General features: G+C 24.0%; 3 protein-coding genes and 1 long non-coding RNA gene across 14 annotated transcripts; 2 read left to right on the top strand and 2 right to left on the bottom strand.

Moving 5' to 3' along the window:
- Positions 1 to 3774: 3774 nt before the first annotated feature.
- On the top strand, positions 3775 to 5085 carry cype (cytochrome c oxidase subunit cyclope). Of its 3 annotated transcripts, none has more exons than XM_003689682.4 (3): positions 3775 to 4019; positions 4678 to 4838; positions 4908 to 5085. In XM_003689682.4, the coding sequence occupies exons 2-3, from the start codon at positions 4678 to 4680 to the stop codon at positions 4972 to 4974; spliced, it is 228 nt and encodes a 75-aa protein (XP_003689730.1). In that variant the 5' UTR covers positions 3775 to 4019; the 3' UTR covers positions 4975 to 5085. The 3 variants fall into 3 exon arrangements, with proteins under 3 accessions (XP_003689730.1, XP_012351002.1, XP_086772337.1); XM_012495548.3 differs by having other exon boundaries at positions 3984 to 4101; XM_086916211.1 differs by having other exon boundaries at positions 4002 to 4068.
- Positions 5086 to 5608: 523 nt separating this feature from the next.
- Positions 5609 to 23492, top strand: LOC100870488 (uncharacterized). 9 transcript variants are annotated; one of them, XM_086916197.1, is made up of 13 exons: positions 5609 to 5988; positions 7547 to 7686; positions 7997 to 8125; positions 8262 to 8428; positions 8549 to 8765; positions 8865 to 11645; positions 11850 to 12224; positions 12376 to 14907; positions 16144 to 16264; positions 16363 to 16679; positions 22521 to 22609; positions 22738 to 22827; positions 22913 to 23492. In XM_086916197.1, exons 3-13 carry the CDS (start codon positions 7999 to 8001, stop codon positions 23438 to 23440), a joined length of 7344 nt encoding a protein of 2447 aa, XP_086772323.1. In that variant the 5' UTR covers positions 5609 to 5988; positions 7547 to 7686; positions 7997 to 7998; the 3' UTR covers positions 23441 to 23492. The 9 variants fall into 9 exon arrangements, 7 of the variants coding, with proteins under 7 accessions (XP_086772323.1, XP_086772314.1, XP_086772316.1 ...); XM_086916188.1 differs by lacking the exons at positions 22521 to 22609; positions 22738 to 22827; positions 22913 to 23492 and adding an exon at positions 17107 to 17246; XM_086916190.1 differs by lacking the exons at positions 22521 to 22609; positions 22738 to 22827; positions 22913 to 23492 and adding an exon at positions 17090 to 17230.
- Positions 8445 to 17151, bottom strand: LOC147658546 (uncharacterized). The gene is made up of 3 exons (XR_015294837.1): positions 17063 to 17151; positions 13877 to 13932; positions 8445 to 8993 (listed from the first exon to the last, which is right to left on the bottom strand). It is a non-coding gene; the product is annotated as an uncharacterized LOC147658546 (long non-coding RNA).
- LOC100865885 (EARP-interacting protein homolog) lies at positions 23493 to 25496 on the bottom strand. The gene is made up of 6 exons (XM_003689680.3): positions 25274 to 25496; positions 24806 to 25031; positions 24507 to 24727; positions 24262 to 24443; positions 23879 to 24175; positions 23493 to 23804 (listed from the first exon to the last, which is right to left on the bottom strand). Exons 1-6 carry the CDS (start codon positions 25313 to 25315, stop codon positions 23642 to 23644), a joined length of 1131 nt encoding a protein of 376 aa, XP_003689728.1. The 5' UTR covers positions 25316 to 25496; the 3' UTR covers positions 23493 to 23641.
- Between the last annotated feature and the right edge of the window lie 185 nt (positions 25497 to 25681).

Genomic DNA, 25681 nt, shown 5'->3' on the forward strand with positions numbered 1-25681 from the left:
ATTCTTTCAGATCCATGAAATATTGAAATAAAATATAATATAATCTTTAGCCAAAATTATAATAATTAATGTTGCAATGATATCAATCTTCCACTTAATTGCTATCAATCATTGTAATAATTTAATTTCATTCATATATTAATTTTAATCCAAGAATTGTTTTATATTTTAATTTCTTTCTATTCTAAAATCTTTCGAATTTAAAGAATTCATAGAACATTCCAACTTGCTATGGATTCTTTTGTTATGCAGCAAATATTTATGACTATGAAAAGTCATATTATATTATATAGAGATAAAAAAATATTTGATTTCTCAATTACTGATAAGCTAGAATTATCATGTCGCCTATATTTTATACGAGACATCTTATAGATATTGAGATCATTATAGCTATTACGTCTGCTATTCGTCAGTTGACTACTATAAATTGCTACTGGAAATATAATTATATTACATGTATAGACAAAATAAAATACTATTAGAATTATCTTTTTAATGTTATTATATCTTTATAATTTTTTAAATAAATAAATAACATTGGTAAAGATTTTTTTAATGTCATTTTATAAAAATAGAATTTTTCTTTTAAAAATAATTGATCAAAAAAAGAAAAAAGATAAGTAATTAAGTAAAAATATAAATTGAAATTAATTAATTTTTCTTTCTAAAAATATATATTATTTAAATTATAGTTCCACATGATATCCAATCGTGAAACATGATATTTGGAGAGAAAAAAGGGAGAAAGAATAAATATAAAGTTTTAGTTTCGGGAATTTATTGATTTCCAAAATATTAATGAAAAACTTTTAGTATTATTAATATTGAAAACTATATATATAGATATTATTAATACATTGAATGACCTATCCAGATGTGAATTAATACAACTTTATTCACTATCATCATCAAATATCGAATTAAATGGATTAATGATAAAAATTTAATCATTCATATAAAATATGTCGTGTATCAAGAAAAATTCAAAAACTCGACACAAATATAATATTAATAGGCTATTATGATAACTCATTCCTTTTTTCCACATACACATATAATGAAATCTCGAAAATACATTGAAGAAAATGAAAATTATTAAGCCTTTTCGAAAAGAAATAATTATCTATAAGTAGAATATTTTTAATAATAGTAAACTTTCATAAACATTTTTATCATTTTATTTCCGTATTCGATTACCTTTTATTCCTTGTGTATTTTCTACAAAAATAATGTAAAAAAAAATATTTTTTCTTAATAATATAAAATAAATACTTTTACTTTTAAAGGAAGTATATATTAAGTATATATAAGACGAAATAAAAAAAATCAATGTGCAAGTAAAAAATATTTACTGTGCAAATGTAACAAATGTTATTACTTTGCTATTATTTCATATAATAAAAACGATGCTATATTGATATTATTTATAGATAGAATTTAGAAATGATATCTTTCTATCGATTTAACTTAACACTTGATAACTAACTTAATAATAACAACTACTATAGCGAATATAGATAATATTTAATAACAATTATTAATAATATTTGAATAGTAGGAAGTATTCAATATATAATAATGTCTATATACGTAGTTTTCAATATAGCATTAAAAGTTTTTTTAATATCTTGGAAACCAATAAATTTCTAAAATTTTATATTTAAGTAAACATAAAATCTTCCTCTTTTTTCTTTCTTTTCCAAATATCATAGCTGATTTGTGATCGATATATAAAATATTACTATTGCTTATTATATAATAATTAACATTGATTAATCAACAAATAGAGGATTAACTAGAAATAAAGGATTCTCATTGATTTTGATAATTTTTGAATATGTTTTGTAAAGGATTTTGTAAGATTTAAAAGTTTTTTCTTTGTATGTTATCGCCACTCAACGATTAATTTTTAAAACATTTGCAAAAAAAGATTGTTACCATTATATAAAATTTTTCTTATGCGTATGATCTGTAATTTTGTATACAAAAATTTGCGATTATTATTTATCTATTTCTATAAATGCTACGATATTAAAAATGTATAAATCAGTCAAAAATCTATTACTCATAGATTACTTTTATATTGGGCTTAAAATGTGTCAAATCTAATATCAAATTTGAGATCTGCAGAATGTAAAATAAATAAAATATGAAGCAACGCTTCAGTGAAATTACAAAAATCGAAATTATAACGATAAAGATGTCAAAAATGATACTAATAGTCATTATAAAAATAAACTATAATATTCATTTTTCTTTCTGCTATCTTGCTAAACAATCAAACCAATTGATTATTTTACAGATTATTGTTTTAAAATATATATCTAATTATCTATTTATTATATTGTTTATGTATATTTTGCCAAAATAAATACTTAAAGTTCACAATCAGATTCTGCATTCTGTTGATAATAATGCGAGTGACACGAAAATGATAATGAAATGCTAAAATCTTATGGATTTAAATCAAAAAAATACATTGTATAATCAATCTATTTCTATTTAGAATAGATCTAATCTATATTATAATAATAGATATTAATTGTATGTTACTAATACTACTATCATTATAATTTTGAAACTAATGCAACATAGAATAAATATTTCGAGTATTATAATAATGTAAATAGTTTATTAGGAAAATCTTAGAAAATTCTTTTAGAAATTTATTTACAAATGAGATATAAAAACTTTACATTTAATCTTTAAATTTCATTTTATTTTAATCAATGCTGTATCGGTAACATAGTAGATATAAAAATAATAAAATATTTTTTGCAAAATTTTAAAGAAGATGGATGAAATTTTCAAATCTCTAAAAATCTTTTTCTAAATATTTTATATTTATATTTTTTAAAATAAAGTTATTTATATATAAAATTTCAATCAAATTTCAGTCAAATTTTAGTCAATGACAGATTTTTGGAAGTACTCTTGATTTCTCAACTAAACTATTTTAGAACATTTAAATTTTATTTATAATTTTTATAATAAAACTTAATTCACTACTAATAATATAATAATATCGTACAATTTTTATACTAAATATATCGATAATGTCGCATGTGACACCAAAATGATTTTTGAATTTCTACAAACACGAAAGAGCATTTCATATCCTATTATTCCTCTATTTATGATGTTAGATTCTATATCTCATTTATAATATTTAAATAATTCATTTTATTACCAATAATTATACGAAGTTTCAATGTTTTCACAAAGAGATGGTGTTACTAATCAAAAACCTTTAACAAAATTCACTGCTTATTGATAATATTATATGTCAAACTTGAATCCTTTTTAAAAAAAATATATATTTTATATAGTATATATATATTTTTTATCATTTTTGCTTTTTTATATATTGTATATATATTTTTAATAAATGTATAATATTGAAAATGATATGAAAATTATAAGACTTTGAAATCATTAATCTATAATATACAAATATTAACTGTTAACTCTATGTTGTATATAATCTATGGATAACATTTAAAAAAAAAATTTTTTTTAATACCATTTTTTATATCTTATGAAAAATACAAACTTATTCCTTTTTTATTTTTATTTCAATAGAAATATTTTTTAAAAATTTAGTTTTTAATAAATTAATTAGATATTATATAATTTTATAATACAAGATAATAATTTATATAATTTTAAAAATACTAAATGTTAGTATTTATTAAATTGATACTTTTAAAATAATTTTATGATAAATTTATATTAATAAGATATTATGACATTTTAAAAATATATTATGACATAAATACATCAATTTTATTTTTATAATTATATAATTTATTTTATTACAAAATAATTTATTTTTAAATTTAATATAGAAAATATATAATTTTTTTAAATTAAATAATACATTTTTTATTTTATATAAGAGCAGTTTCATTTAAAAATATATAGACTTATAAAGGATCGCTTACAGAACACATCTACAATTTATATGGCATATAGTTTGTAAGTTTACGAAAGGCTTCCAGTAAATTCCGAATAAAGTAAGTATATTCTATTGACGTTACTTTTGTGTATAAAACATCGTCTAAAGTTGAGTGAATTTCTACATCATTTTATTTAAAAGTAAACGTATATAAATAATCTTTTTTAGTAATATTTGTATATTTTTACAATTAAATCAATTATTATTTTTATTTTAAAAAATATCGAATGTTACATAATATGTTTCAGCGAAAAATTTATTATAATTAATGTTATTAGAAATTGAATTATTTCATTTGATAAATATTACATATAATCGAAATTGAATTAACATGCGTATCATTTTTAGGATATTAAATAACGAAATAAAGTTATAAAATATAGATTTTTCATTTATTTCGCTATATCATATCGAATAATAAATCGAATAATTTTTTGTTTTATTATATATTTTGTTTTAAATAATATATATTTAATAAATAGATTTTATTAATCAATAGATTAATATTATGTGTTATGATAAAATAATATTAATATAATATTAATAATTGTAATAATTGTAAAAATATATATTAAAGATAGAAATAAAAAGAGTTAATCCTTCAAATAAAAATGTTCATTTGTAAAAAAAAACAATTTTTTTATGTAAATGATATGAGTATATACAATTTACATGAAACATGTACATTATTTGTTTTGTCATATAAAATATTTCAGATGGCAGAAGGAAAATTACCAAAGCCTCAGCTTCGCGACCTTCATCTTACAAGAGTTAGAAGGACTTTGGGAATAGCGGCATTACTTTGTACTTTTACTGGCATGAGTTGGAAGATTTTAGTTACTGATAGATTTGAACGAAAAGCTGAAGAATTTTATAAGTAATAATATCAATATATTTTTATTTTTTGCCTTTTTTTTTATAATAAAAATATTTTATTATATTTTAGAACTTACGATCCAATGAAATCATTACAAATAATGAATGAAGCTGGACTTATGGAATCTTATAACTAAATAATTATTTTATAGATAAATATTATATATATGAATAAAATAATAGTGGTATTATAAAAAATTTATTTAAAGTTATATGTATTCATAATAAAGAAATGTCATAAAAAGAAATTGATTTTTAAATATAAAATTGAACATATAATTTAAATAAATCTAAAGTTTTCTATGTAAAAAAATTATATACATATATATATATTTTTATTTAATATAATATCTTTTTAAAATAATTTATTTTAGAAATATAAATTAAATTACTAAATATATATAAATTCATATATTCATTAAACTTACGAAAATTATACTAAATATATCTTTAAATAATAAATTTTAAATATAAAAAACATTATATTAACATTATATTAAAATAAAAAATTTGAATATTTTTGTTTTATTATTATGATATTAATATTGAATTTAATCGTACATTATTTATTTATAGAAATAAAAATTTTATATAACATTAAAAATTATAATAGACAATTTTTTATCATTTAAATTAATATAAATTGTTCTATTATATTAAATTTATATAAAATATGAAATTCATAAATACAATAATACATATTCTTAATAAATGATTTGGAAGGTTAGAAAACTTAAATGTAAAATGAATAGCAAGATGGCGCCTCACAAATACCCAATATGCCCCGCGCGATTGATTTGCGCATGTCAGTTGTTCGCATTGCAAATGGCGGCTCCTTGTTATTGTTCATGGCGTTTTATGACTTGTCCCTTTATATTACCGATTATGTCGAGTTTTTTCGTGATTCCTACCGCGCGCTGTGTGCAAAAAGTGAAATAAGACTTGCGCGGCATATTTTAGATTAAAATTAGTGTTCTTGTGGTGTGGCTCCGTGCATTTTGAACGCGAGAAATCCCGCACGAAGTTGGAAAGAAATGGGGTAACGTTAAAATTTTCTTGTGTTCATACGGTATGAAATCGTTCTGTGTAAAGACTGAAGTGAGGCTCGTTGGCTACCATGCTGTTCATTATTGAATTTTAACTTTGTTTTGGTAAGCATACGTAATTATCAAGTATACAAGGAAGCTGCAAAATAAAAATGTTCAGACTTTTGACGGTCTATCTTGAGCATGCTTGAGCCCACTTCACGTACACCTCCCCCGACGGACAAAATGGTGGCCCCCCGATATCTAGTGCTCTGGATGCCTTATTTTATCGAAAATCATTATGGAAATTGTCAAAATCAGCTGTTGTTTATACAGGATACTAAATTTCGATTAGCGCAACAATTTACATTTTATGTCTGATTGAAAAAAATATTCTATAACCTATTTTCTTCCACATAGAAGTTGTGCCCCTGTCTTATGGCCCAAAAGATTTTAATTGCAGTTCGTGAGTAGTAAGGTTTTGGTCCAAAATTATTTATGCTATATATATCTCTTGATTCGGTAAATATTAATAGTATAATTGATTCGAACTTTGTATTTTCTTCATTAATCGCTATAATTTGACAAAAATCATGATCAAATTATAACCTAGTAATGCTCATTGGCCTCACTTTTTGTTTATGCACTATGTTTTCGTTTTTGTTTTGTTTCCACTTGTCAATTTTACATTTTTATTTGATATTTTTGTATTATATTTAAATTTTGCTTTATTATTTTAATATATTTATTCAAAGTTGATTCAATTTATAAGTTTTTAAATATTTATATAATTTTTTCGTAATTTGTAATTTTGTTATATTTATTTATAATATATATATTATGGATAAATATTAAATTAAATATAATTTATTGACATAATAAAATAAAATTATATTAAATAATTAATATTAATATAATATATAATATTTTATGTAATTAAATTATTTTTATTTAAATTTTTGTTATTTGTAATGGATAATTATTGTTGACATTTTAATTTAATTTTTTTTTATTCTAAAACTCTTAACAGAATTTTTTTTATGATTATAATTTAAAATTAATATTTATGTTTAATAATTAATAAGTATAAATTATTACAAAAAATTATATCATAATAATTTATATATTATTTATAAATTTAAAAAAAAATATTATAAAGATAATTTATCATTTTATGAAAATATTTAATTTATTTTTTTTATTTCTTTTTTTTTTTGTTTTTCAGATTATAATCGGTAAGTTGTTTTATTAAATTATTTTTTATTTAGATAAATTTATTATAAGTATTTTTAAATAATTTTAAATATCTTTAGATGAATATATATTCAATGATAATATGTAATAAAATTAAAAATATTTCATAAAAAATAATAAATATGGCTATAATTAAAAATTTATATAATCATTAATGAATAATTTATATTTTAAAATTATAATTTATAAATTATACATTAATCAATTTTTTTATTAAAAAATATGTTTTTTATTTAAATTATGCCTTACATATATTTTATATATGTATATAAAATGATTTTATTTTATTATGTCAAGATAGATTTGTATTAAATTTATCTTAATTAAAATTTTTAGTTATGAAATTATTATAAATTATTATAAAATTAAATTAATAAATTGTTTAGCTTATATAATTTGTCTAATGAAAATATATTATTTTGTTCTATAGAAACAATAAATATATTTGTTAGTGTTGGAGTGGTTTGGAGTTGTCGGTTTAAAACCGACAGTCAAACATCTTATCACCACATATTCTAGTGGTACCCTGAGGCGTTTGAACCTCTCTGGGTAGTATGTGATTTGTGGTTGGTAAGTATAACGAATTATATAATATTATATTAATTACAATCTATAATTGTATAATTTATATTTTATTAAATATAAATTTTTTTATATTCTTTTTTTACATCTAATTAATATCAAAATATTATAATATATTGTATTATATTTTTTATTGGAAAAAATTAATTATTTTTTAATTTCTGATTAGTTTTTATAAGTTTTATAAATTAAATAAATAATCTTCTCTTTTAATTATAAAAAAACTTACATATTTATTATATTTTAAATAAAATTTTATATATATATAATTAGGATATTAATTTGTTGTATATTATAGTCATGGCGGCTGATAGTGATGGTGATCTAATTCAAACAGTCATAACGTGTGAAGGTAATTTAGAAGATCCAGAGTTTCCACACAAATTTAAAATCATTGTTGATCATCTTAAATCTTTGCTTTGCAAAGGTAATATTTGTAGATGATAATTATAAATTTATATTTAAATTTATATATTAATTATATATTAATAATACTTAATTATATATTAATAATACTAATATTGAGTATCTAATTATTATATTTGATATTTTATGATTTATAGATAATGGCGATGGTTTAAGAGTAAACAAGGTAGAGCCATGGAATTCTGTCAGAGTCACATTTTCAATACCCAGAGAAGCTGCACTACGTCTTCGAGAATTAGCAGCCCAGGGTTCTCCAACACTTACACAACTTGGAATTCTTTCAGTACAAGTTGAGGGAGATCAGGTAATATATTAATAAATAATATTATTTGATATTTTATTAACAATGAATTATAATAATAATGAAATTAAAATAAAAGAAAATTAAAACAATAGATAAAGTATATTTTATGGATTACAATAGGTAATATCATTGAGGATAGCTAATCGCTTTAGTGGAGAGGCACAGGAAATTGTATTACGTTCAGGATCTTCACAAGACAATAGTGCCAAATCTCAAAATGAATCCACTAGCAATACATCTAATATGGATAGTGAACCTTCAACAGCTTTACCTGGTCCAAGTAATACAACTAGTATTTCTTCAGCATTACGTAATGTGGCTCAAATAATTGCAGCTGGTATGTTTTACATATTTTATAAAATTGTTTCATAAAATATTTTTGAATTTATATAATATATAAAACTTCTTTCACATGTGTTCTTTGTGTTCTTTTCAGGTACATCATCTGAAAAAGTACCACAATTTCGTTCTCCAAATGTAGTTGCACCCACAGACTGTGATCCTATTCCACCTTTTCTTGCAAAATCTGTACAGTCCGCATCAGGCAGTAACAATGTTGGTGCCTCTGGAAATCAAACTGTAACTAATCCCAGTGCTTCGCCTAGGAATAATTATAATGGTCCATTCCCATTTGCCAGTATGACACATGCTGCCCAAGCAATTCATAATCGTGAATCACAAGCAACCACAATTAAAAATACAATGCAATTTAAACATCATGTTCAGCCACCTCCGCCTTATCCTGCTCAAGAGAATTTGGCGACAGTAACAACATTAACAGCTGGTCATACTACTACTCAATCAGTTGTATCAGTTGGTCAGTTAACAAATCAGTACAAGTCTTCAATTACCACTACATCTAGTCTGTCACCAAACAATAACAATCTGGCAGGGAATTCAAATGGTAATGGAAATCAAGTTGCTTTGTCCAGTCCACTTCTTGTTAATCTTTTACAAAATGATGCTAACACGCATCCAAATAATGTGATACCTGGTCAGAAAATGTTACCACCAGCAGTTATTGATAATTCTGGACTTACAAATCGTATGAGACCCACTAAAAAACCAACAGTTAGAAGAAAAGATTTAACTTCACCTAATGAATCACCACCGAATTTAGATTCTCTTAGAACAGAGGATCTTATTGGAGGAACAGCAGTAGTTTCTGACTTATCTCAATCTTCTACATCTGCATTTGCAACTGTTAATGCTAATCAATCTTCAACTATTTCTCAACAACATCCAGTTAATGTAATTAGTGGCGTTGCACAAAATATAGCTCAGCAAGCAGTACATCAAGCTTCTGTTAGTGGACAAATACAACAACCTGCATCATCACTACATGCTCAAGTACAAATACAGCAAAAGTTTCCCATCAGACAAGAATTGGCTTATAGACCATCGCAAGTACAATTACAAAGTCAACTTCCAATTAGACATCCAGTAAATGGACAGCAAATTCGAACACCTTTGCAACAACGGCAATTACTTCTCCAACAGCAACAGCAACATCAAGTTCATTTAACACAACAACAACAACAACAACAACTAAATCAACAAAATATAAATTCTCCCCATTTACTTACACAACAGATTTCAACTCAACAACAATCTTTGGTACAATCACAAAATGTCACATCGTTACAGCCTACATCCGTTTCCAGTCAACCACTTTTACAACAACAACAATTAATGCAACATTCGTCAGTAGGCATAAATGTTCCACAACAACGGCTAAGTTACTTAAATAATCAACGTCAACAAACTCCACCTCCTTATTCACGACAACAAGTTCCACCACAGTCCCATTTAGGACAACAAAATCAAGTATTGAATGTGCAACAACAATTACATCATAATCAACTTAAAAATGTTAATGTTAACACTAATGCCACAACTGATTTTCGTTATGGACAAAGTCAAAATATTTTAAGCAGAAATTATCAAACTACAACTAGTACTGCTAATGGGACCACGTGGAACGCACAAAATAATTCTATTCCACAAGGTGCTCAGGTTAATACTATTCGTCTGCCAACTACGAATCAGGTTTCAGGTGCCTTTTCTCAATGTGGATCTCATACTAATCATATTTCTAATAGTAATATTGTTTCGCCTGCTACTAAGGTTGAAACTTCTGAATCTCCTAATCCTAAAGAAGAGACACCTGAACCAGAATATACATCAACTGGTAAAATACGACAATTTCTTATTAACCCTTTAACTGGACATTTGGAACCAATGCCTAGTGAGAGCTCGGATTCAGAACCAGAAAGTGCAGTAGATAACCAAGATGATTTCTTTTCCTTTCCATCGCCATCAAATGATCGATCAAATTCCATATTTTCCGACGACGATGCAGACAGTAATTTCTCAAGAAGAAATGATACAACAACAAATACGGATCAGTCAGATTCCGAAACCACAGTGAAATCTACTGCCAGTGAAGGAAGTTTGAAGCATAGCAGAATAAAATCTAATAGAGAAACCGCACAAAGTCCGATGCCTGGAGAGAAAATCAAATTAAGACTAAAATTAGAAAAATCTGAACCTGTTACACCAGCTTATAAAGTTGATGTTTCGTTCGTAAATACACCACCGATTAGAAAAGCTGATAAATCAGTAAATAAAATGTTTACTGGTATTCCCAACTCAGGAACTGGTGATGAACCAAGAGTGCCTCCCTTACACATTTCTTTAAGAGGACGTAATGCTTCTGTAGTACAAATCAGAAAAAAGGAAAAGAAATCCCTAAAAGATGGTGAGTCTGATCCTACTAATATAAAAAGGAGAGGGAAATTAAAAAAAATGAAAGAATGTATAGATGGGAACAAATTGTTGCAAAAAAAGTCATCTTTAAGCATGATTATAGGTACTTCATCTGCATCTAAATTACCTTTATCTAATAACACGATGATTAACAGTACCAATTCTATTAGCAAAGTTAATAATATACTTCAAACAGTTGTATCAAAACCTAATGCCTTAAAACAAGAATTATCTATGGATGTTGTACGTGTACAAACTGGTGTTACAAAACCAAGTTCAAGTAAAAGTAGCGATGTCGATGATATACCGTTAAACAGTCGAATACCATCCCCTTCAAAACATAAATCCACTATTTTGAATCAACCTTTGAATACACAACAATCTTTAACAAAAAATCAAGTTGAATTAGAGGTTCAAAATCATGTACAGGAACATAAAATAGGAGGAGGTAAGATATTCTCCAAATTAAGAATCGAAAATATTTTTTTAATTATTAATATTATTTCATTATTTTTTATATTATATTATTTATAATGTATTAAATCAGAATATTCTACATTCATAATAAGATTTATATTCATTATAAGATATTATTATTTTGTAAATTCTTAATAATTTTCTTATCCTATTTATTATTCATTTATTTTTGCAGGAAAAACTAAAAGAAGAGATTCTAAAAAGAAATCAGAATCAGGAGATGGTTTACATCGTGAACAAAATTTATTGTCTGGTGGTAGAATTTTAGATAATCAAGCAAAATGGAGAAAACTTAATTATAAAGGTGATTCAAGTCAGTCTGTAAGAAAAGTTGATACACTTCTGACTGGCAATGATTTCAATACTGTCAAAAAAGTAGGAGAAATTAGAAGAACGAGCGATAGTGAAATTACTCGATCAATCGAAAAGAATACCTTAAATGCTGTTGCTTCAAGATTAACTGAAGTAAATGGTGTAAAAAAAGATTTAATTAGTCAAGAAAAAAGGAGAAGATTGAGTTTAATGGATGAAAAAGATCTGCATTTAGGAGGTAAATATAAAGTTATAATTTTACTTCATATATTGTCTTAATATTACTATAAATACTTTTATATTTATATATATTAAATTTTGATGTACATAAATTATAAATATTACTTATTTAATATATTCCATTAATTATTTTTTAAAATATATTTCAGAATCTCAAGATGCAGAAACCACACATTTTAATAGTCAGAAGACCATTTCTGAATGTTCTTCAGCCAGTACAGTTCCAAATACAAATACAAATACAAGTACGAATACAAATACAAAATCTGCTAGTAATTCATCATTTGAAAATGAAACTTCTGGATTAGTACCACCAATTATATCTACACAGAATGATTCAAATCCATCTACTAATATTGAAAATAAAGTACCTACACATGTTGAAACTTCTATGAAAAATACACAGTCAACTGTAAATAGGATTATTTCTGGAAAAATTAAAACAGAAACAGATAATTGCAAAACAAATTGTAATATTATAACAAAAAATCAAACTATTAATCAGAAATTAAAACACATAGTTTCAAAAAATGATGCAAATACTATCATTAACAGACATAATAAAATAGAACATATTGGTCATAAAAAAGTGATTCAAAATCATGTAAAACAACCTGATCGATCCATAGTAGAAAACAAAGTGGATAATACACAAAGAATTAGCTTATTAAAAACACAATGTTCAGCAATAGGAAACTCAATGGACCAAGTTCCCAGATCCCAAAATATTGATGTACCTACCAGCAAGCCAACTTTACCAATTGGAGAAATTAATGTAACAGAAGCAAAAGTTAAACAAAAATTACTTGAAACTACAGTTCCAATTGCAATTGGTGTGGATGCAAGTGTAGAAAGAGTCAGCAGTGGAGGAGGTGGTGAAGATTCAGGTATTGAGTCAATGGATGCTCTGTCAGAGAAATCACCAAATCAAGGGGAATCTCCTTTGCATAGGCCAGTGACTGAATCAGTAACACAAAGCAGTGCAAAGACTGCTATTCAAGGGGAATCTACCCTACCAATCACCAATAAGAACGTGCCTTCCTCAACTAGTAGTAGTGATATGTGTTCAAATTCCCATTCGGAACTTCTAAAATCCAGTGGCCCGCAAAGGTTAAGTCCTGTGTCTGTAGCAAGTTATCTTGAAAATCATTTAAATCGTAATATATCAAATTCCAGTGAACATGACACAAAAAATATATCTAGTGAAAATTCAACTTCAACAATACAGAGAACTGGTGGTCATAGTGACTTGATTCCTAGTTTAGAAGTGACTGATAAAAGTGTATCCAGCCCTCTAGTGTCAGGATCTGTGACTATTGTGACTACTTCTATATCCAATACTGTGGATAGTGATAACTTATTACAATGCGCACAGCAACAAACAAATGACTTTTCTGAAAAAGACAATTGTAGCATTAAATTAGAAGCTTCTATCAATCAGCATGATCAGGGTAAGACAAATATTAAACATGAAGTGTCAAGAACCCCAGAAAGTGCATCTGAAGACAATGTAAAAACAGTCATAGATGGTAATAGTGCAATTAGATTAAATGATGAACCTCATGGACAAAATAATAATGGTGTGCCTGTAATACAAAATCATGTTGCTTATAATAAGATAAAGACAGAAAAACTTGATACTACACTTACAAATGAGGCTAAGGTGGTGGTAGACAACTCATGTTCTAGTAGTTCAAGTTTTAGTTCTGAAATCAAAGTAGAATCTAATGTTAATGAAAAAGTTGATGATACAAGGCAAAATGATCGATCAGATAATACAAAAAACTCTTTAAGTGCAACATCTGTTAAGTTAGAACAATGTACCGATCAAAACCAAAAATCTAATGTACAAAGTCATCAACAAATATCTGTTAGGGAATCTTCTATGAATCTTCAAAAAGTTGCAGATGATTTGGTTAAGAAAATTGTAAATGATGCAAGTGATATAAACATAGGTATTCAATCACCTCTTGGTGAAGATCCTCAACCAATTAGAATTACTCCACCATTATATACATACTCTAATCCAGTAGTTTTACAAAGAGATGAAACTCCAAGCCCAGCAGCACAAAATCCAGAAGTGGATTCGAGTGATGTTGAACATGTCAAAAGAAAACGTAGAAGAAAACAAGAATTAGAAGGAAGACAAGATGTTATATGTATAGAAGACAATGATGAAACACAATTTGTAGAAAGATTGAATTCTAATAATACAGATGATTATGTTAAAAGACCACCAAAATCATTGTTAGAACAGCTTCTAATAGAAATACCGAATGATACTAATGAGAAGAGATCTCTAAGAACAAGATCTCAAAAATTAAATAGTCCTGATATCATAAAGACTCCAAAAGGTAGTCCTCATGGTCCTAATAAATTAGAAGAGAGACGCAGCATATCACCTTATGCTAAAGCAAGTCCTAAATTAGGAGTATCTAAATTATCTCCTAATACGACAATAAAAGTGGGAAAAAGAAAACGTCAGGAAAGTGAAAGTTCTGTAGCATCCAGCACTGCTGATGATCCACAACCACGACCAGGAAAACGAAAATGTTCAGAAAATGCTGCAGAACTTATAAAAGCTTGTATGGGTGTTGATGAAGCTGCTTTAAAAAAACAAGTACCTGTTAAAGAAGAACAGCCAAAAAAGGGATTTAATATACTGGCTAAAACTAAAAAAGGTGTTTATCTTATATTATTTTCATTATATTAATTTAGTAATATTATTTTCTGTTATAATATATTTGCTATATTATTTGATATATATTATACAAAATATCTCATGTAACTTTATTACCTACAACATCACTATTTTTAGAATTATGAAAACATTTTTCCTACAAAAGACATGGTTTTGTGGGGATTATCATGTGATGCAAAGATTTTCATTTTAGGTGGTCAAGAACATACTAAGAACATATTAAGGTCATCTCCATCTTTTTAAATGGATGTTTATCTTTTTTTATCAGTACCTGATAACAATTTTTAAAGTGAGTTCAATGACCTATTCTACAAAGTTTCAAGATATTTCTCTCATTTCTTGGGAAGGTGTTCAAAATGGACACAGTTGAAAATCATTCAACCATTTTGATGTATGTAAATCTGGTCATTAAACGGGCAGTAACCAGGCCTAAGTAAATATTTAATGTTTTATAGAACATAAAAAATAAATGTTTAGTAGTATATTATAAAATGAATAAATTTTCAGTAGTTATTATAATTTAAAAAAAAAGATAAATTCAAAAAAGTATACAGTTTTTAGGATGACTACGAGACAAGATAAAGAACGAGAATTACTAGTGCAAACTGATGCATAATTGTCAAATAAATTATATGAATTTTTAATGGTTACTTTTAGTAACCTTGATGCACCTTTTAGATCGTTGAACTCGTTATAACAGGTGCTACGACATAGAAATAAAAATGATCTTAATATATTTAAGATACCTCCACCTAAAATAAAACAGTTTTCGCCATTTAATATTTCCTGCAAAACATTGTTTAAGATTTTGAAAACTAAACTAATATTTCAGGTGATAAAATTACATGGATATAAATATTTATAAAAATTTCATTAGATATAATATATGTATTTGCTTATTTATATTATTCCATGAAATAATAAGGACTGCCAAAAACAGGTTAATAAAAGTGCCAATAATAATTGATCATTCTAAATATTGTCATACTAAATTATTGAAATTGTTTTGATCATACATACATATTTTTGTATGTATTCTTATATAAATATATATTTACATCTATCTATATAGTTTATTAATTTCATTTGCATAAACATTAAATGATTATCTCTCAATCTCAGTCATTAATTTATGACCAATTATTTTTACATTGTTTAAATATTATTTTTTAAATCGGACCTGAATATTTTGATACAGATATTTTTGTATTTTTAGGTCCCATTGTGGTAGAAGTAGATTCGTCTGATGATGAGCCATTGATTGAATCTGTAGGAAAAGCAAGAATGCGATTATCAGACGAAACATCCGCTGCATCTCCAAAATCTAAAGATCAAAAGTAAGCAACATCGGTTCAGCATTCTTTTAGCAGCAGCATATCTGAATTTGTCAGAGATTTGAGAGCCCCGCTACGTAAATAAATTTTTGTTATTCTAGAACAAATACAAGCACAACTGTTTCTGGCAGTCAAATTAATTCCAGTAATATATCAAATTTCAATGCCAGTAATAGAGTGCAAAGAGAGAGCCGTTTGTTAACTACTAAACAACCGAATACAACCGCGATAGTTACCGCCGGAAAGGAAAGGCTACGTGGTACTTCCATATCCAATAATGAATCCTTAGGAGAAGTTACAACAAGAAGATCTGTTCGACAGAACACAACTTCGCCATTGGCAACACCAGCAAGCAATACAAGAGGTGCGTCTAGATCTACAGAAGATATTACTAGACGAAAAACTCGAAGTGGTGCTGGTATGTAAAATTTGTACATATTATGACACAACTTATAAATAAAAAATATTTGATAAACAAACACTATATATACAAGGTGCTAATATATTTATGATATGTTAAATGAAGCAAAAATAGATATTATCATTCTATTTGTCTTGTTTCGCCTAATGCAAATTTCAATTGTTTATAACTTAATAAATAAATTTCAATCGACATTTTCATATATTAACTTATGTTTTGGTTTGTAAAATCAATCCTTCAAAGTTGTCTACGATTATTACACCTTATATATAGATTTACAAATTTATATATATATATATCTTTATGTTAAGTATTTAATGCATTATTGCTTACATTACTATTATTATCTTTTATGTATATAAATTATACATTTCACATACCATTTTAATTAAAGACACCTCGTACAGCGGGAACATTGTTTTAGTAACAGCTGAAGCAACGGAGCAAGCAAAACGGAGGCGAATATCCCGAGAAAACAAATGACCTTCGGGAAGTGACCTTGACAGTGATTAGCTACCGTCGCTCGTCAAGGCCTATCCGACTAATTGTGTATCTATTACAAATGGTTATATGATCGCCGTGTGGCTGGACCCCACCTGGTGAAACTGCATGCGTCAATACCGCACAATGCTGCTGTGTGTGTTATATATATATATATATATATATATATATATATATATATATATATATGTATGTATGTATATATATATGATATATATATATATATATATATATCAGGAGTATCGTATTTTTGGAGTGCTGGATGGTATTATAAATTTTTTGTTGCAATAGAATATATGCTGAGTTTCATTAAGATAAATTTTATATTTCATAATATGCAAATATTTGAAATAAATTTGTTTTATAGACATTAGGATTGTTACGTTTTTAAATGTTTAAAGTGCTCATCATAAAAGTAAAAAATAAAAAATATTTTACTATTTTTTGTTACCGTCTAAGCGTTCTCAATTACACTTTACTCCTAAACAGCAAAGTTTAGTTACTCAGAATAATCTGCTCAATGCATTATATCTTAAGTAACTGAACTGATCCAAAACTGCCGACTTAATGTGCAACTTTCTTTTGCCAAGCTTGTATAATTCTGTATTTAATTAATAGAAAAAAAATTTTATTTAATAATTTTGTAAAATATTGTGTTACATCCTCAATATAAACAAAATTTTATATAGTCAAAATTTTATTAATTGAATATCTAATATTATTTTATTAATAAATAGATTATTAATCAAAATTAAGAACAATAAAAAATAATGAAGAACAACTAATTAATATCTTTAATTAATATCTTTTACATTTAAAAAAATTTTTTTTTTTTAATATTATTAGATATTACATATACAGATTAATGATGGTAAAAGAAAGTCGAAATTTTTAATGCATTAAAATGAAATCTGACTGTACTGCCATAAATAATGTACATTTCTCAAGGACAAATTTCATTGATTGGTGGGGCTTGAGTCGCTGCTCTCTGACAATTTTGCTGATAGACTTTGTTTAAAAATATTTGGTTCATATTTTGTATGAATTTTGATTTGTTCATTATATAAATTTTATTACTATACAAATAGTTATATAGAAAATTCTTTATTATAGTAATGTTTTTGGTAACATTTTATAACTTAGAATATTTATTTAAATTTACATTTACATTTATCATAAAAAGATTTTTAAAATATAGAATAATCATATTTTTTTTTATAAATATATTCAATCAATATAATCTTTATTGTGAAAGATTTTTGTCATTATTATAACAAATATTTATATTACATATTAAAAAATCGTATTTTTTGTCATTTCAATGAACATAGTCTTTCAGCAAAAAGTTTGTCTTGAGTCACAATATTGCAAAAGGCAAAAGTATAGAATTATTAAGAAGGATTTATTTTATTTATAAAACATAAACAAAACGTTGGGATAAATCATGCATAAATATATAAATATAATAAGAATAATTATAATAGAAAAACGAATAATACAATGTTAATTTGATAGGTAATATATAAATGAATATATTTTGTAAATAACTTCTTGTAAAGATACATCTTCATTGTATATAGAAACTGTTTAAATTTTTATTAAATTAGTAATAATTCAAATTGTGCAACATTGTCATACTATTAATTATTTTTTGTGATTGTGCACTAACGACACTAGAAGCACTCTTTTGGCATCACTTAAAGTATATAAAAATGTGTACGCATACGTATATATTATATTATGTATGTATATATGTGATGTATATGAACTATTGTATATGAACAATTGTTTTTGTGAACAGATAATCTAGTTTTATATTGTATAAATGTAAATTATACAGTTGAGAATTGGAATTTTTAAATGAACCTGTGATAGCCATCACAGCATTTTTTTATGTTGAGAATCTGCATTTAAAATGTTACAATAATGTGTATGCAATTGTTCCATAATTCTGTGTACGTTCCGTTATTTGTCTTAAGTAAATATGCATCTGCAGGTTAGATTTCAGAAATGAAGAAAATATTATATTATGATTATTTTTCCGATTAAAATTGTATTGTTTAATAAGTGAATAAATTCTAATTTGAATTAGAATCACATTTAAAATTTTTAAAATAAACTTCCTTTAACTATTTCTTCATTTTTCATAATTTTTAAATTTCATAAAGAATTTTGAATAAAATTTAATATTTTCTTCATATTCTTTATAGAAGCTTTGATGGCTATCAAATAGTATCTTTTAAAAAAATATTGTCATATGAACATTAAGTATTGAATTCATGAGTAATATTTTGAATAGGAAAAATTTTAACAAATTTCATCTCTTGAATGAAATCATTTTGAATAATTTCGTTAAATTTTCTTCTATTTTTAATATTAAGTTAAATTATTTAGTTAGAACATTGCTTGTTTAACAAAATTTATTTCAATAGATCTTGACTCATATATTGTAAATAGTAGCATGCTTATTTTACATGGTGGGAATTTATGCTGTATATAAAACATATAAAGAAATGAATATCCAAATTATGCGTTTAATTTGATTCAGCCCTATATTGTAATAGAATCACGTATAATATAAAGTACCGTAATTTAATAATACAATTTAAGAATCAGCAGGAAAGAAATAAATTGTAATTGCGATGTACAATATTTTATCTTTAAAATAGAAAAATAAGTTAGGGATTATTATGTTATAATTTTATTATTGAATATTACATTTATATGATTATTATAAAGAAAGTAAGCTTTCTTGCGTGTAAATATAGATATTTTAAAAATAAGTAAATATTTTGCATGTTTACATAATTAAGGAGCTTCTAAAGTTTGTCTGCCATATAATTGCATATGTAGTATGTATGTATTATAATACAAATAATACTAATACACCAAAGATCACAAGTTGATTGTAATATGTAACAATTGTTGATATTCAACACATTTTTAAAAGATGGTGTATTTGTAACGCTCAATAAATAATTGGTGTTTATAGTGTGCTTCATAAACACATAATGTATCATTATTTTCATGCAGACTATAATGATTATACCAATTAAAATGTTCAATTTTATGCTCATGTGTATGTATGTATAATGAATGCATTACAAGCTCCTTAATTTTGTTTGCAGTGCCACTAATATTCTATCACAAATATGAATATGCGTTTTTAAATCACCAACTCCTAGGTGAAACTTGATGACTCTAAAACTTGCTGTATACAAAACATTTGTATTTTTAGTATTTGATTAATTTAGTATTTGATATAAATAGCAGTAAAAGTAAATGATTGATAATAATTCAAGTGGATATATAAATATAAATATATATATAAATAAAAAATTAGATACAATATTATATTTGTAGAAAACGATAGCACGTGAGAAGAAAATCGCGCTACGAGAAAAATATTACAATTATATTATTACCTATTATTACACAAAGTGGATACACAATATAGTAATTTGCTAATTGTACCTTTTAATAATTATTGTAGACACATTGACGAAGGTTTTTTTCTTGTTATTAATTATTACCATAAACTTAAAGGATAATGAAAAATGTGTTATAAAAAGATGCAATTGCTTATTTTGTATCATACCCAGTTTCATGAATTACTTTGATATTTCACATATATATTTGTCAAATCAAAGTGATTTTGTGGTCATTTATAATGAGAGAAATACATTCTGTAGTTATATCAATTTTTCTAGTTATAATTTAACAATAATTATTTTGTGATAAAAAACAAATAATATTTTGCAAACATATGCAAATATTTTCTTTCAGGATAATAAATACAAAAAGATTTAAATTATTATTTTTTTATATATTTTTAAAATTATAATAATTTTTATTATTTTATCATTAATATTATTATTAATGTTTATTTCATCAATTTTATATTTAACATATTAAAATATTTTGATATAATATAATTTTTTTCAAAAATATATTTCATTTAATGTTTTAGAATATTTTAGAATATAAAAATAATTGAAATATGATAATATGAAACAAATTTTTATTTTTTAAATTTATGAATTTAATGTAAATAATGTTAGATATTTATCAATTATTTCTAGTTATAAATTACTCAAAGTTTATGAATGACATATAATTTCAATTTTGTTTATTAAAATTTTTATAAATATATTTATTTTAAAACAAAATATGTTTTGTGAAAGTATGATATAAATATATTTAATAATTTCACAAGATTTTATTTCATATAAAGATTGTGAATTAGATAAATTATTTCCAAAAGAATACAATTATTAAAATATAGGAATAATAAATAATATTTGTTTACAATAAAAATATAATAAAAATATAAAAAATTAAAAATTAAATTCACTTTTTATCAAATTAAAAAATCATAATTTTTTTAAAATAAATAGTTTATAAATAAGTCAATAAAAATATATATATTTTTGAATAGTAAGTATAAAAAAATTTGTTCTTTATATATTTCTATGTAATTTCAATATTATCTATATATTTATATATTTTTTTATATATTACTTTATAAGATTATTAATAAGTATTAAATAGTTTTATATTTTTATATAAAATATGGACAATAAATTTATTATTATATTCGTAAACGTAAAACAATGTATGAATATAAAAATATGAAAATTCAAAATAATTTAATTTAATTTATATTATTTTTATCTGCAATTAAAAATAATAAAATATAAATAATTTATAGTTTTTATAATATAATAATTTTCATATCTTAAATGTCTATTTTAAATATATATTTTGATTAATATATAAAATATCTTTTACTTACATATAAATATACTATCGCAAAGAAAAATGATGTATATGCCAAAAATAGGCAAACTTTGCCATAATAGAAGCCAAATATTATTTATTAAAAATTAAGAGCTGTATTTTTCATAGGAATAGTATTATAAACATGGGTTTATATATATAATTATTTATACGTTTATATTTTTATGAGATATAATAGAGATAATAATAGTTTTATTATATAAATTTATTAATTTATTTTTTTTATATTTAAATACATATCATATAATAAATAAACAAATAAATATATATATATATATATATATATATATAATAAAAATAAAAATATATATATAAAATATTTATGAATTACAGCATAAACTTGAAAACTGCACGTGGTAATTTGTCACTGCTATATGCTTACGTTTTATTATATATATGTATATAACTATAAATATATATCAATATAAAAGAGCATATGATATATATAATATAAACGAGATAGTATTCGTTCAGTGTTATACAATTAATTATATAATTTATATTTTGTAAATAAATAATTCTTAAAAATGAGTATAGATAAAGAAGAAAAGAATAATTCAGGAACAAATGAATTTATTAAATCTAAAGAAAGAAAAAAGCGACATGCAAATGAAAGTCATATGGAAGTAAGTAAAAAGGTTATGTTAAATTTTTAAAAAATTAATTTATTTGAATAATATTTGATACTTTTAGATTAGATAACTACATTTTTTTCTAAATTTTTAAATTTTTTTTTATTATTTTTATTTTTTAGGTTGAAGTAATTAATGGTATAGAAGGAAAAACAAATTCGTATATAACCTCGAAAAAAGCTAAAACTGTACAAGGCAATGAACAAAGAAAGGTAAAAAATTTAATTCGATTCATATTTGATGATGTAATATATGTTAAATATTTTTATTAAAATATTTTTACTAAAATAATTTCAGATATCTGTACCTGCTCATAGATATACTCCTTTAAAAGAAAATTGGATGAAAATATTTACACCCATCGTTGAACATTTGCAATTACAAATTAGATTTAATTTGAAAACACGAAATATAGAATTACGAACAGCTCCAGAAACTCCTGATATTGCTAATCTACAGAAAGGAGCAGATTTTATAAAAGCATTTATTTATGGTTTTGAAGTAGAAGATGCCTTAGCTTTGTTACGTTTAGATGATTTATTTGTAGAATCATTTGAAATTCAAGATGTAAAACCTTTAAAAGGTGACCATCTTTCTAGAGCAATTGGAAGATTGGCTGGAAAGAGTGGAAGAACAAAATTTACAATAGAAAATGTAACAAAGACTAGAATTGTACTGGCAGATAGTAAAATTCATATACTCGGTTCTTTTCAAAACATACAGTTAGCAAGAAGAGCTATATGTAATTTAATTTTGGGTAGTCCTCCATCAAAAGTTTATGGACAATTAAGAAATGTAGCAAGTAAAATTTCAGAACGATTATGAAATAAATTATGAAATATTATGAATATTATAAAATAAACACAAGTTAAACTGATATAGTTTAATATTTACTATATTTATAAAAACTTTTTCAGTTTTTAGAGAAATTAAACAATTTAAATAAGATTTTTTAAATAAAATTTAATGTAAATCCCTTATATATATATAATTATCTTTCATTTATATTCATAAGTTAGTTTTCACTTAAAGCAGTATTTGATATTTATATTTTCTTGGAACTTTGTTAAGAACTAATCTACCATCATAACTTAATGATGCAAATGTCCAAGGATCTGCAGATGACCATTCAACTGCATAAACACTATCTTCATGTTCTTCATATCTACCAACAACTCCATCTTCAAGTCTAAAAACGATATAATTTAATTTTCTATAATATAATAAATTGATTTATAATATGATTTAATTATTAGTTATTACTTGTTTTTCTTGCAATTATAATCATTTTGTGTACAATCATCTTCAGGGGATACTATATGTCCAAAAGATTCTGAAGATATCGAAGCAATACTACATAATATTACTCTTGAATCACTACTTGAAGTTAAAACCAATTGATCATGAAAACGATTAATTCGAATACTCCACACCCAATGTGAATGTTCCATACGAGACAATACTGGTTCAGAAGATGATCGAATATCCCAAAATTTCATGTAACCGTCATCTCCACATGTAGATAAAATATATTGACGATTTACGTTAAAATCTAAATCTCTGAATGTAATATTAATATTAATTACTTATTATTTTATAATTAATTATAAAATCAATAAAAAATAAATTAAAATTTTACTTCATACCTAATTATTTGAGAATGCGCAGATAAAATTGTCCAAGAAGCTTCAGTAGGATTTCTGAAATCCCACCCACGAACATTATTTTCATTTAATGTAACAAACTGATTACAACCATTATGAGGATTCCATTTTCCATTTGTAAAACGAGGTTGACCTTTACTAGCTAGAGTACCAGAAGTAGTAGCCTAAATAAAGTAATATAATAAAAAATATACTTGTTGATAAATAATTTTGAAATCTATTTTTACCTGTGGACCATTATTAGCTAAATCCCACAATATAAATTTATTATCCACAACTGAAACAGCTTTTGTTGAATCCATTGGATGATAAGCAATAGTTTTAAGATCTGTACCATATAGTGTGGTATCAATTTCTGCTATGTTTTTGAGATTTTCAATATCATTTGTATATTCTTTTAATTCTGGCAGCTTCCAAAGTGCTCCTTTCATTTGACAAGAACCATCATCTGAATGAAATTGTTTTGTTAAATGTAATTAACATTTATTATTTTGATTAAAAAGAAAAAAAACAATTTCATAATTACCATTTAAAGTATTATAACAAGTAATAAATACATTGGGATCTGTAGGAGAAGCCTGTAAAGACCAAATTTCTCCAATGGAATGATGAAATACTTGAGTCTTTAAACCACCTGTTTCTTCATTAAGCTCTACTAAATGAACTTGATTGTTATTAAATTTCAATGATTGCGTTCCAATTAAAAATCTAACAATATCTGTTTCTGCTGTTTGAGCTGATAATGCTCTTGTCTATAAAAGAAAATATGAATGGTTAATTAATAATTTAAAAAATATTAATTTCAAGTGTTAATTTCATCACATTTTAAATTTTAAATTTTATAAATTTATATGAGAATGAATAATAAGATTTATATTTCGGATAATATATGTTAAATTATTATTTGTAAAAGTTTACGATTCAGAAGAATATATTGTAAAGTAATAATAGTTAAAATATTTTATATTTTAAATATTTAAATTATATTGCATACTTGAAATTCAAGGCCATATATTACAGGACTATCATTTTCCATTTTTTAATATAATTATACAATAAATTGAAAAAAAATTTTTATTTACAAAACATTTAGAATCAAAACATATGATCTATGTCAATACAACTTGAATAGTGATAATAAAGATATGCAACAAATCAAAACATTAATGTACTACTCATTTAAAAGGAATAATAACTAGAGGGCACTAAAAATAATTAGAAATATAATTATCATATTGTTGTAATAAATTATTTATATAATATTCTATAAAATAAAACATATTAAATTATTATTATATATTATTATATTAAAATATAAACTGTTAAGAATGTCTTTCTATAATTAAAAAAGAATTATGACCAAATATTAATAAATAAATATTAGATTTTTATATTAAAATTG

Source organism: Apis florea, unplaced genomic scaffold, assembly GCF_048593485.1.
Source record: "Apis florea isolate Af1SG1 unplaced genomic scaffold, ASM4859348v1 contig_2190_pilon, whole genome shotgun sequence".
NCBI classification, from domain to species: domain Eukaryota; kingdom Metazoa; phylum Arthropoda; class Insecta; order Hymenoptera; family Apidae; genus Apis; species Apis florea.

Bases quoted from the DNA above. Each gene is read 5' to 3' on its own strand.
- LOC100870488 (XM_086916197.1), top strand. From the start codon at position 7,999: ATGGCGGCTGATAGTGATGGTGATCTAATTCAAACAGTCATAACGTGT. The intron at 8,766-8,864 runs GTATGTTTTACA...TGTTCTTTTCAG, and splicing joins GGCTCAAATAATTGCAGCTG to GTACATCATCTGAAAAAGTA. The intron at 12,225-12,375 runs GTAAATATAAAG...AATATATTTCAG, and splicing joins AAAAGATCTGCATTTAGGAG to AATCTCAAGATGCAGAAACC.
- cype (XM_003689682.4), top strand. From the start codon at position 4,678: ATGGCAGAAGGAAAATTACCAAAGCCTCAGCTTCGCGACCTTCATCTT. The intron at 4,839-4,907 runs GTAATAATATCA...ATTATATTTTAG, and splicing joins AAAGCTGAAGAATTTTATAA to AACTTACGATCCAATGAAAT.
- LOC100865885 (XM_003689680.3), bottom strand. From the start codon at position 25,315: ATGGAAAATGATAGTCCTGTAATATATGGCCTTGAATTTCAA. The intron at 24,728-24,805 runs GTAATTATGAAA...AATTTCATTCAG, and splicing joins TTGTTATAATACTTTAAATG to ATGATGGTTCTTGTCAAATG. The intron at 24,444-24,506 runs GTAAAAATAGAT...TACTTTATTTAG, and splicing joins TAGCTAATAATGGTCCACAG to GCTACTACTTCTGGTACTCT.